Below are 13,262 nucleotides of genomic sequence, written 5' to 3'. Positions count from 1 at the left end.
ATTGCCAATAACTCCACTTCTGCTGAATGCATTAAAGTACTTTTTGTAGCAAAGTATTCCTTAAATAGCCTATTTTCACTTCAAGTGCCTTTCTCCACTTCAATAAAAAATAGTTCAGAACCCCTTTAATACTGTCGTAGAAATTTAGAACACTCACCACTTTGCTACCAGCAGGTGTACTAGCAGTGCAGCTTCAGCAACTTTCGTCATTGTCTTTTGCATCTTGCTTGTCTCTTAATGTTGAGTAATGTTGAGAAATTTAGTCCACCATTTACTTCTTCGTTTGCCAATTACTTATCTGTGAGTTGTGCAGTTACTTTTACATAGACTTAGATGTTCCTTGTTGCTTATGGCACTTGTCATTTGTAGGCAGCATAGCCCTCTGGGAAAGCTATTTTTTCTTCTTTCCTTATCAATTCTCTTCCTCCCTCACAAGTTTAGAGTAGCCAACTGGGCACGTAGTTGGGTTAACCTTTGTACCTTCCCCTCTTTGTTTCTCTCCGAGTTGAGTAGTTGTAGGCTACTGGTGGGATTAGCTTTGCAGTTGCTGCCAGCAATTGCTCCACTGTAGTGACACTTAAAATAAATCACATAAATCAGACACAGACCTCACAATTACAAAAAGTCACTCCTAAGGACACCATGTGGAGGCCAAATCCGTGTCCTGCAGGTAATTTAAAAGAAGGTGAGAAACCTCCTTCCTACACAACTGCTTTCCGTGCGGGAAAACAATGTCCTGAAGAGAACTGTGAGGAACTCCTGTCTTCTTGAAGGACCCTAATAACACTTCTTTCCGCGTTATACAGAGTACAGCACATAAGGTAACGTTTTATGTCACCGCACACACCACATGTTGAACATAATGGAGACAAGGCCAGGCCAGTCTTGTACATCCACGCAGGGGTACGAGCAGAGCCCATGCGAATGCGGAGCAGTAAAATGGCTTGGTTTCTTTTGAGGCCTTTGGACTCTCTCTCTGCCACAATGATTATGAGTCGTCACTCATAAGTTCTGTGCTTGCTCTTGTGAAGTTGTGCAGCAGTGAAAAAGGCAGGCTTTTTTCTGTAATGGGCCTCTGCTTCTTTTCTGGCAGATTTTGGTAGTAGCCCACAAATACACGCTAAGTACCTCGAACGGCCATTCACATGGCAATTTTCCGTGTATTCGCAGGGTTCTTTTATGCTCGGAAAAACACTTATGTAGCACATATTGAGCAACAGAAAGCTGTATTGGGAGTTCTTCGTGTTGCTCTACAATTTTGATTGGTGTTTTTTATTTAATTGTAATTGAGTCTATAAACTAATGTAATTTGGCAGAATGCAAAAATAATCTGAATATCTCCAAGTGATGGCAAGCATTGCCTTGGTTCTGTCAAGCTATGTCCCATTTACATATTTTTAAATCTTGGTGTGTGTTAGTTGGGCCACCCTGTATATTATGATTATAATGTGAAATGGTGCCACAAAGAAACTGGAAACCACGGATAAAAGTAGATGCCCACAGGATGCTTTAATCATCATTACATAATAGGCCTTCAAGCCAATTATTAAGCACATTTTGATGATCATGCATTGTTACTGTGAACTGCCATCACAAAGTACAGTGCAAGTACAAATGCATTCACAATTTGCTCATTGTCACTGATGTCTGTCACTGTCGGCAAAAAGGGCGGGGTCATCCATGGCACCGAGGTTGTGCTGTGCTGCAGCACTTCAGAATTGGAAGTGCCTGCTTCATGATTGAACACGATGAAACAGTGTTCGATAGTGTGTATGCAAACACTGCTTTGGTGCATAGCAGATTAATGCTTTAATGACGACACTTATAAATATCCGAAAACAATTTTTATTTCTTATCTAAATGTGCAAGACATATCTAGAATAAGCATAATCTTCAAAAAGAAAAATTTTGCACACGATTATTCATCAACTGGGAAGAAAACGTAGGCAGAAATCTGAAAGTAGGCTGTACCCCAAGGCTCCCAAGCCTTCGCTTGGAATTTGTGCAGACCACTCTAGTATATGCATCATAGGTGTAGTGCATTTCATTTGCTTTACATCACATGTGCGACACCACTGCAGCCGGATATCCTGCACCGAACTTAATAATTTCTTCTTTTCGTGCTTTCAAGAGAAAGCTAGTTGTATGGATGGCAAGTTCTTCCTTGCCCTTTATTCGAGCTCTACACCAACAAATGACGCTTGCTGCCTATCATACATTGTTGGCCATGGACATGTAGCGAGAAACTTCAATACCAAAATGTTGCCTGTAAGCAACACTTACAGTTAAAATTAAAAGCTCACTGTAGTAGCAAGAAGTGCCAAAAAAAAAGCAAAGCCAGAAAACTAGCATCAATTTCTACCATTAACTTCAACATAACGCGAGACGTGTCTAGGCCAGAAATTTTAAAATTAGGAGTTTGAATTTTTTATCCGCAATTATGGTATTCGCTCCTGACTTGGTGGCAGAGGTGGCATGCTGCTGAGCATGACATCGCGAATTCAATTTCATGCCATGGGTGGCCGCATTCTAAAGTAGTTGGGATGCAAAAAGGCACACACCGAGATTTTGGTGCTCATTATAGAACCTTGGCAGGTGAGAGTAAACAATGGACACCTACTCTAGCAACCTTCATAGTCAAGGGATGTATACTTGCGTTATCGGGCACATGAACATGTCCATGGTAAGAAAGCTGCTGGCAGTTACTGAAGGCTATTTCGTGTAATTTCATTGGTTTGCATACTCGGATTAGGACAAGCTTGCACTGAAGGGGAAGCTACAGCTGGCAAGAACCATTTAGAAACCTTGATTGTACAAGCTCCTATCCTCGCTGACTTGCATGCTCTTAGTTCGTGCCAGTGTGCCATCGTGTCATTCAACTGCCAGACACGACAGTTCATATCAACTGCTTTCTTAGCCATTCCATTACCCCCCCTCCCCCCTCCCCCCCCATAGTGATTGTCTGGAATTACTTGAACAAGCAAACATGCACACAAGATCGTAGCCTCTACCACGAGAGAATGTTGCAGTAAATGTGTTCAGAACCAAAGCAACTGCCAAAGTCAGTTTTTCTTACTCCCTCTCCACAAAGTCTAGGGTATGCCTTCCATTTGCACTTCAGTGCTGGATTATTTTTAAATATAGTTTGTGTCCACAGACACACGAAGTCATAGGCTCCAAATTGTTGAGTCACATTGAGGTGCTCAGAATAATGATCGTTATGATATTACATAATCGCACTGCTTGCTGCACATTTTATGACAGTGCACATTGCACTTGCTTCCTTCAATGAAATATTGGTTGTAATTATTATTGGACACGAGATTCAATTGAATTCCTAAATTACATTTGAATTTGTTTCCAATGTGGCTGGGAAGAGGTTGCTCTTTTTTAATGGCAGAATAATTTGGCATGTCTCCTGTTCGCGCAGCTGGCAGTTCCATATTAATTGCTAGACGTGTTTTGACTGAATGCATTTGACATTCAGCTTACCATGTGGGATATGTTTTTCTTCAGTGACTTGTTGGCGCATGCAACACTTCAATTACAAAGTTCTTAGTTACTGTGCCGTTATCTTGCAGTTAAAGCCGTTCTCACTACTCAAAGCTGACATCTTTACAGGCTGTGCCACCACCACTGTGCTTTCATAACAGCAGCGATTTTCCAGATGCATCTGTCGGTCTTTTGCACTGGGGCTCAAATTTGGTTTCGTTTTTCTTTTCTTTTCTCGTTGCTTGCGCAAGCCAAGCCATATTTTGGAAGCAATATAGTTCAATGTGCTTGAAGAGGCAGGCAGAAGCGTTTTTTGCGCGCACTTGCTCGGCAGTCGTTGTCCGCAGAACTGGGTTCTCCGAAGTGCAGTCCACCACTTGCACCGATCTCCCTCAATTCCATATTTGGGACAGGCGTGGCATGCCCTTGTGCAGAGACGAACAGTTTCTTGTGGCGCATTGGCTTTTAGGCGGCCTGCAGCAGCGGGTATACTGCACTTGCAGTACGGTGACTCCTTCCACCCCGCCCCATCCCGGCGCCTTTCGCGACCCCTGTTTCTGGCGGGCCGCAGTTCGTTTCCCTGGCGCGGCCTGGTGGCTTTTCGAGCGTTTCTGGTGCTCCCCTATTCCCCCCCCCCCCCCTTCTCGAACGGCCGGCCCGTGACGTGAGCGGCGGCGGGGGTCCCCTCTCTCCCGCCGCCTTCTGAAAGCCGGCGCTCGCGCGTTCGGCTTTCCTGCCGGGCGTTGTGCCGCGGGCTCAAGTTGATCGATTTTCGAAAACGGCGCTGGTGCCATGCAGAGGGAGGGTCGAGTTGTGCTCCTCCTCGCCTAATGACGTCACTGGGAGCGGCGGCGTTGCTTCTGCTCGCCCGTCGCCGCTGCCCCGGGAGTGACGTTCGCCGCGTTGTGTGCGTGCGGTGGCTAGTCCGCCGTCTCCTTTGATCTTTTCCGTTGGAGCGCAGCAATGGTTGTTGTGCTGCGTTTTTCTCAGCCTCCGCCCAATTCAGTCTTTTTTTCTCTCTCTGCACGCGTTCACGCCGCGCTCCAGTGCGCGTTGTTCTGCGTTTCCTCGCGCGCTCGTGGCAGCGGCGGCGATCGCGTCGTTGCGTTAATGGCGTGGTAGCCGTTCGGAAGCGAATACTATAGTGACCGAAGGGATCTGCTATATTTTTTTATTGCTTTGTCTAGCTCGCATGCGGCCGTACCATATGGACCCCAGATCCCTTTTCCACGCCGCAGACGTCCCGCGATGTAAACGCGACCATCCCGCGCTGCACCTCACAATCGTCCGTTGCGGTCCACTCTCGTAATGAAGCGAGTGAAGCTCGCCGAGGACCCCTCTAATGTATTTCTCCTCTCGTGGCGGCTGCAGCAGGGCCGCGCGCGATTTTTTTTTCGTTGTTTGCTTGCCTTCTCTGGACAGGCGCGGGGAGCTCTCCATATCGGGATCTCTGTCGGACCCAGCTGCGGCGCTCTAGCTGGCCAACGGGGGCAGCTTCGCGCCGCAGAGTGCTTGCGACTGTTTTTTTTTTTTTTCGCGCCGTGATCCCGCACTTGGCGATGTGACTGGTGCAACGTGCACGCTGTAGTAGTGTAAGGTCGTTGTCGTGTGGGGTCGAGGCAGGGGTGCTACCGTGCGACGTTACGTGCAAGCCGGTTAGCTCGCAAAAAGAAGAACGAATACACGAAAGGCACCGGGCTCCGCCCTTGCGGCGTCGCACGTCGTCTTGGTCGACAGTAGTTCGGGGATCCTACTGGCTGAATTTTCGCTTTTGCAGACTGTGTGCTACTTTGTTCTCTCTTCATTGGTACCTTTGCATCTCTCAGCGGCGCTCGAACGGCGCGTGTTCTTTGGCATATGCGCGCGCTCTGGATCAGCTGTGAAATCCCAAAAGATGCTGCAACCCGTCTTGTGGAACAAAGTTGTACCAGCTTCCTTCTATCCCAAGAAAAAATTTGGATTGCAACTGGCGACCTCCTTCCATCGCTGCCATTCCGGACAATGCAAGACTTAAAGCAACCGTGCACAACAATGTTATTAAACCTTATTGCTGCAGATGTTTGTTATAGTACCCGCTCTTTTCCGTTATGCCTTCGGTCCTAGAAAATAAAGCCTGCGTTCCTTCTGGACGGAAGGCATTTTCGTGACATTTTGCTGGTAATACCGAGCGATGTTTCTCTTTTTCGTTGCTTTCGAAACTTTCATCTGCACCAAGAATAGGATTTTCTTTCTTCGCTGCACGCCGGGATGAAACCAAATGAAAGTTTTCACCGCTGTGTCAGGAAACCGTTTGTCCTCCCTGGTTTGCGCTGTCTGCGTTGCTTAGGAGCGTTTTCAGCAGTCGGTCGGTTCTGCTTGAAGCTTGGCGATTGGCCGCCCTTTGCGATTGGACTAGTCTAGGCTCCCAAACTTCTGACATCACAGCGCGAGACTTAGTGCCAGGGGCGCTTAAATCTTTTCACTAGCAGCTGCTATTAGGGCTACCGTTTCCTAAACGAACGGGCGATAAAGTAACGAGCCGTCCTATGAGGAAAAAGAAAAATGCCAGTGTCTTCAGACGCTTCTTGGCCATTGCGCTCTTTCTCCGCGGCACGCTCTGGTGACGGGCCGTTGCGATGGTGTCGATCAAGACGTTGCCATTAGAGCTCGCCTTCTCGATGCTGTGCGGGTCAGTGTTTTAAGAGTGCGCTGAATATACGCGCGAGGATCTCTTGTAATGGAGCGAGCACTCTCTCCAAAGCTTGCCGGCGGACGTGCCTCAGTGCACGCGGGGTAGAGCACCTGCCTTTCGCACGGGGCGGAGAACTCGACAGCGGCCCGTGGTTCTCTCCGAGGAGGAGGAAGCTGCGCCGAAGAGCAGGAGGGAGGACTTGCTTCCCTCACCGCGGCCGGCGCGCCTCCTCGCACACGAGCCCTGGATTTCGGTCTTGACGTCACTCTGACGTCATTCGCCCAGCGCGGGCCTCGAAGGTCACGGGTGTCACTCGCGTGGCGTTCACAGCCGGGCTAGGCATGGAAGGGAGGTGGGGGGGGGCGGAGCCGAATGGGAGAGGGCGCACTCGTGCCACGACTGCCCCCTCGCATTTTCCCTTTCCTGCCTTTTATGAACACTGGGTAAACTGGGAATCGGGTGGTGGCCCGGGCACCAACCCCCCGCGCGCGTGTGACGCGGCTTCCGGGTCGAATTGGAATGCTGTGCTCCCTTGCTCCATTTCCAAATCCACTTGCATGATTTTCTTGACTTTCAGGGCGTTGCGACCCTGTGTGAGAGCAGTAGCGCTGTTCAGCGTGTGCACATACGGTTCAGCTTGCAATTGCCAGACATTGAATGAACTTGTCTGAGTCAATGAATGACGGAATAGTGTATACTGCATTTTGTGTTACATGTCCAGCCAAGCTTTATGGAGCATATGTTTCTGCCTGATAAAAAAGTATCAGTGCTGGCATGATGCTGCCACCTCTTGTTGCAACTGAATGTGAGCTGGGGCCCTACTCATTCCTTGCTGCAGTAGCAGGCTCTTCTTAGTTCTGCTCATTTTGCAACTGTGTTTTTGTTCATTTGTATCCACGAATAGACCAGCTGTGCTGGCTCAGTGGCTGTAGAGTTCTGCTGCTGAGCACAGTGTCACAGGTTTAATTAATGAGCACGGCAGCTGCATTCCGATGTGGGCTGTATGTAGGAACCTTTCTACTTAAATGTGCACCTTGCAAAACACCAGATGGTCAAAATTCATACAGAGGCCCCAATCCGCTGTGGTGTCCTAGTGTTTGTTTGTGGTGCTAAACCTCGTTATTTGGATCCACCAAAGTACCCATATGTGTGTGTTGTCTGCAGTTGATGCAACTACTCTAAAAATAATGCTGGAGTGGTTGCTCTTCTAATCGTGGCTGGTTGAGACCTGCAACGGAAAAGTGGGGGGCACTATTGTCCTGAAAGCTGAAAGAGCGGGAAATGAGATGCCCAGTAAGCATAAAATGAACATAAAGGGAAAATAAGAAGGAAAATATTTTCTGGTGTAGGGTAGGGAACCCACCCACGTCTCTCTTCTGACCTCGTTCAGTGACATTGCAGGCAGTGGCCAGTGCTGGTTGATGCGGTGTTCTAAGTAGGGTTGTGTGAATATTCGAAATTTAGAATATTAATGAACATTATACTTTTATTATTCATATTTGATTGGAAAAATAGGTATCCGAAAATGTTCGAACATTTGGTTGGATACGAATATTCAAATCAAATCTAATGTATTGCTGGCGGTAAGGGAGCGAACACTGCTCTTAGCATTTGTGTCTAATTTCTGAATATTGGGGCAATTTTATGCTGAATTTTGCAATGATTTCGTGCTTCTAGTGAAATTTTGCCTGTAAAATAAAGCACACATGGTCAATCCGCCTGTGTCCGCTTGCATGCGGAGGGCTGTCAACAGCTGACGAACGACCGATCACAAGTTTGCCATCCGCATGCCTGCTTGGCCCTCATTGGCTGGTCCGAGGTGTATGGCGTCAGCGTTTTCACAGCAAACATGGCAATTGCTCGTAGTGAAGCGCGGCAGGGACGCAAGGCCTAAGCTACAGTCGTGTCGAAAAATATTTGAAGCCGTCGACTTCGTGACTTTTCGTGCCGTGTTCGCATGTGCGTCGCAAACGAGAAGTCCATCACACACACATGCATTCTGAGCAGGACACATGCTCAGGGTGTGGCAAAATGAAGTGTCCGATCGGCGCACCCAGCAAACGCGATTCGTGTATGTGGTCTGTGTATGTGGTTCGTTGCTGCGAAGTGGTGAACGAACCACATGCAACTTTCAGGAGTGATATATGATATGATTTGTTGCGATACGTTTTTATGGCCTCGTTATCGCTGTCATGCTATAATGCGTGTGAGTTGTTTCGTTGGCTGTGGTGCACTCTGGTGATCGCAACATTCAAGCTGTGTTCTTGCTGTTCGTACATATGTGCGATGTATCGCAGCATTACTGGATGTAGAGTTGCTCATTCTGTGCGATGTACGTGTGGTCAGAAGTCAACTGTGCATAAGTCTTAAAAAAAATTATGGGGTTTTACGTGCCAAAACCACTTTCTGATTATGATGCATGCCATAGTGTGAGAGACTGGGAATTTGGGCCACATGGGATTCTTTAACCTGCACCTAAATCTGCGTACATGGGTATTTTATGCATAAGTGTTGCCGATCGCATTTTCATATGTAGTACCCTTACAGATAAGCCCTATCACACTGGCCATTTCTGTTTCGTACATGTATCGTTTGTTTCAGTTGTAGCGCTTTTGAAGGTGCTTCTATTGGCTGGGGAGTTTACGGAACATCATAATAGTTACCTACGTGAAGGCACACACTATTGTCCTTAAATGTGGACATGCCTCACAGCACTCATCGTGAATTAACATTTCGGGCATTCGTGATGCGGACATTGGTGTGCATAGTAAGAATTTCTAGACTGCATGAAGTAAATTGCTTTATATTTTGTGACGCATGCAGGCATCCACCCATTCGTAGCAATTGCTACGAACGAGTGGATGCCTGATTTTCCCTTTATTAATTACTTCTCTTCACCTTGCGGGTTTCCGCAGAACTTCTACGTCAAACACTTGCCTTTGCTTCGTGTGTTGTCAACAAATTCAACTTCGCCCTGCCATCTGCTAGCCGCCTGATTAGCTCAGATGGTAGAGCGGCTGCCCCGGAAAAGCGGTGGTCCAGTGTTCGAGTCCCGAACCACGACGAATTTTTCTTCAACTCGGAGGCTTTTCTTTCAAGGAACCCGTATGGGTTTCCTTTGTAGCAATTGCTACGAACAGGTGGATGTCTGATTTTCCCTTTATTAATTACTTCTCTCCACCTTGCGGGTTTCCTCAGAACTTCTACGTCAAATAGTCATTTTTGAAGGTGCCAGTTGCATGGTAGATTAATATTGTATAGGTAAGAACTGGATACTTCCTGCTGATTGAGTACAAATTTTACATTTCCTGGCCAAAAGGAATACGCATGTAAAAATGAACAAGTAATAAGTAACACGTAAGTGTCACAGGTATGGTGATATATGATATTCTGATGGCACACAGAAGAATCATGTGAAAGAAATTTCGCCTAGATTTCTTCCTCACTGGCTAGCTATGGTAACGTTAGTAATGCAGGCAGAATAAGGTAGGCGGAAGTTGACTGTTACTTTTTATATCCACTCTATTTCATTCTCTGGATTGTCACCTGTTTTGGCATGAGCCTGCAGTTTAATGCAAACAATATTTATCGCAAGTTACAGCATTATGTGCCTGGAAAGGGCTTTATTTTATATCCTCTTGTTCATTCTGCTGACAGTCATTACCAAATGACCTACGTTAAATTGACTTGTGCCTGCAAAGCATGTCCATTAAATGTTTTTCCGGTGCACTTTCATCTAGCTGTAAGCATACTGCTACCTATCATTCGTAGGTGTAGGATGTTGGACGCTATTAGTGTCCGTCACGCTGATCTCCATTTTGTACAGGCCATGGTCCCACTCATTAATGGAACAGTTCTCAGCTGCGCTGCCAGGCTAGTAAGCCGACCACCAGGCCTAGTACCACTAGGCCTAGTAAGCCGACCAAAGCCAGAGCCAATGTAGCTCTTGCATTTCATGCAGGCCTTCCTCCATGGTGCATCTTGTTGCTGCTGCTTGCAAGGCATTGCTGCTTGTGTGTGATGATTAGTGGTGGCTAGGCCGTGCGTATGCGGTGCACCGTGTAATGTTACGATTCTCGTGTGCTTGATGCCATGGCGCTATCAAAGCCCAAGAAAAGGCATTTGCAGAAGCTTTTGCAATCCTATACTTCTGAATTTCCGTGCTTTTTGACATCAAGAAAAGGAGAACTTTATGCATTTTGTGCAATGTGTGGATGCGACGTCAGCACACGGTGGCAAAGGCGACTTGAAACAGCACGTTTCCATGGCACACCGCTGAGCAGCAAGACAACATAGTGTACTTTCTCCGTAACAACTGTGACGACAGTGTCATATGTGTGAAGTGCCTGTTTACGGGATTCCTCGTCGAACACAACCTACCCTTAGTGTCACTTAGTGTTGCCCCTTAGTGTCACATTGGTCCTCTTCTACGGAAAATGTTTCCAAAATGTGACGAGGCGAAGCGTTATGAATGGCGACACAACTCGGAAGAATGCGGAGGTGGCCAACCTGAAATGTATTTCGCAGGCACTGCTCTCGAGTCTTCGTTTTTTTATTCAGTTTCCCTCAGCTGCTGCCCCAAGATTCCAATGGATCTGCTGAATATGCTTTAGATGCTCTCGAAGCTGAGTTTGCCCCACTACAGACGTACAGTCTTCAAGAGCACATTCTGAATGAAGAAAGGTGGGACGTGGTTGGAAAAATGAAAAACACTGATGGAAAACATGTTTCACGGAGTTGCTAAGGTGATGCTCTATTTACTCATGATACCACATAGCAAGGCAGAGTGTGAGAGGATCTTAGCATGGTGTGAAAAGCTAGGACTGAATTTCGCTCATCAATGTGCAACACAACCCTCCAACACCTGCTGCTAGTGAAGGGCCGTCAGTCTGGACCATGCTTTGAGCGAAGCTACTCGAACAAATTTTTGAAGTGAGCAAAGCCTGCTACTGCAAGGTCCCTGCAAAACGACTCCTCGTACACTGTCTGAAAGTTTGAACCCCCCTCGTCCCCGGTCCCACCGAAAGTTGAAACAGTGAATGCCTCCCATTTTATGGTCACTTGATGTGGTACAATAAGGCACAGGCTAGTGAGAACAGCTAGTTGGAACTACTAAATTTTCCAAGTTAACATGAGCCAAATACACAATGCTTAAGAATAACGGCTTACTAGTCTAGTTTTTTTTTAATGTTGACAGTGCAATTGCAATGTTCAAAAATAAATTAACCCAACTTGCTAATAAGTGCATGTGCATATAATTGTTTGATATTCAAAGCAGAGTGTTTATGTTCGAATCGAGTTAGAGAATTTTGATATTCACCCGCCCCTAGTTTTAAACAATTGCACTTCATTAAAAGACACTATAGCTTAGTTACTTGGTAACAAAACACTGCATACTCTCAGTGTTCTAGTTTCTTGTTGAATAAAGGGGTATGAGCAGAGCACGTGTTTTGTAGCTAAGCAGGTGTTACATTTTACTGACTGACACTCAGCTCTGCAGTCTTCCATTGTTTTGTTTGAGGTGATGAACATTAATAGAGGACTCTACATTTGCTGAGTACAAGCAGTGGATTCGATCTTGGCTGCGGTGACTGCATTCCAATTGAGGGGGAATACGAAGCATGTGTCGGTGTTTTTGGTCCAGGTTAAAGAAAACCTCGATGGTAAAAATAATTCGGAGCCCTCCGCCATGGTGTCCCTCATAACCCACTGCAGTTTCGGGACATCAAAACCTCAAACCTGAATTTAGTTAGAGCGCCGTCCTCTGAGCCACCTCTTCTTGCAGCCAAAGTGTTAGTTGTTAGAATCGCTTATTACCACCACCGTATGTAGGCTGCAATTCTCAGTACTGATCAGAGTAATTTCATTCCTTCTGTTGCAGGATGCACGGAAAGCTGCATGTGATACCACCTTGGTGCAAGCAACGGCCAACATGGAACCAGTGGGCCGCATCCAGATGCGGACGCGGCGTACGCTACGGGGACATTTGGCCAAGATCTACGCAATGCATTGGGGTTCAGACTCCCGGTGAGTACTGCCATTTAGGATTGTCCACATTGTCCACTCTGCCTGTAAATCAGTGATAGTTGCATACAGATGGTAGATAATGACAGGCTTGATGGTTCGGCAACATATGTCAGGCATACGTGAAATTGCCAATGTTTACCTAGTCAATAATTGTTTTTCTATAATAAAGATTTGACTCTTTCAAGGACTTGTCTGCCATTGACAAAGTGTGAACCAGAGCAGCTCGGATAATGACACATCCTATAGGGCTAATCTCGGGTGTAGATATGCGATTCATTAAATATTGACAAACAAAAACAAGTTATCTGATTCCCTTATTTTATTTTTTAGAGAAGGGTTTGCTAGCTGTCATCTTCTGAGACAATTTCTGGCATGAGGTGCATGCATTCTTCTCAGCAGGTTGCATGGTGGGAGTACTTAACACTAGAAGTAACAAGGTGATGCAGTTTCTTGCCTTTATGGTGCTGCCATTTTGACATAGTCACCAACCGATAAATCGTACATCGGTAATCTGGACATGCTTGGTAATTTGGACACTTTCACAGCACCACCAGTGGCCCATGAATCACCTTTTATCGAAGCGGAGCAAGGCATTTCAAGTGAAAATAGGCTATTTCAGAAATACTTTGCCAAAAAAAGAACCTCAATGAGTTCAGCAGAGACAGATTTATTAGCAATGAAACACTGCTTCCACTGTGCTCCTGTTCTTTCTTCATTGCCTTGCACTGCGAAGGCTATGGCACAGTTGGGCGTGCCCGGAATACTCGGCCTTCTAAATCTCACCGTTGCACCCAGTTCAAATTTCATTTTGGATGTTGACGTAGATGCCATGACTTCCACCTTTGGTGTGCCTACAATGCTCTAAACATTAGCCAAATGCGGTTGTCCTCAGTAAACTGCAGTGTGCTTAGCCAGTGGACTCGTGGCAGCACCCCATAGCGACCACGGTATCTACGTCCTGTAGCCGACTGCAGCTTTGTCAGCTATCGGCCAATAGCAGCCATCCAAGGGAATGACAGAATGGTGCGTTTGACGGTGAAAAATCGCTTCTAGAAGAGGGTGGGGACAGGGC

The 13,262-nt window shown here is 46.6% G+C and overlaps 1 protein-coding gene across 1 annotated transcript in view; it reads left to right on the top strand.

Annotated features, from left to right (window-relative positions):
• LOC135919326 (guanine nucleotide-binding protein G(I)/G(S)/G(T) subunit beta-1) overlaps positions 1-13,262 on the top strand; it is a 60,201-nt gene that overhangs the window by 10,849 nt on the left and 36,090 nt on the right. The window contains exon 3 of the mRNA XM_065453076.2: positions 12,045-12,190. Within this exon, the coding sequence (XP_065309148.1) occupies positions 12,045-12,190 (146 nt within the window). The remainder of the gene's footprint in view (positions 1-12,044; positions 12,191-13,262) is intronic.

The sequence above is a fragment of the Dermacentor albipictus genome, chromosome 2 (assembly GCF_038994185.2).
Source record: "Dermacentor albipictus isolate Rhodes 1998 colony chromosome 2, USDA_Dalb.pri_finalv2, whole genome shotgun sequence".
In the NCBI taxonomy this organism is placed as follows: domain Eukaryota; kingdom Metazoa; phylum Arthropoda; class Arachnida; order Ixodida; family Ixodidae; genus Dermacentor; species Dermacentor albipictus.
Note: the sequence above shows the minus strand (reverse complement) of the source record. Positions and strands in the feature narration are given on the sequence as shown.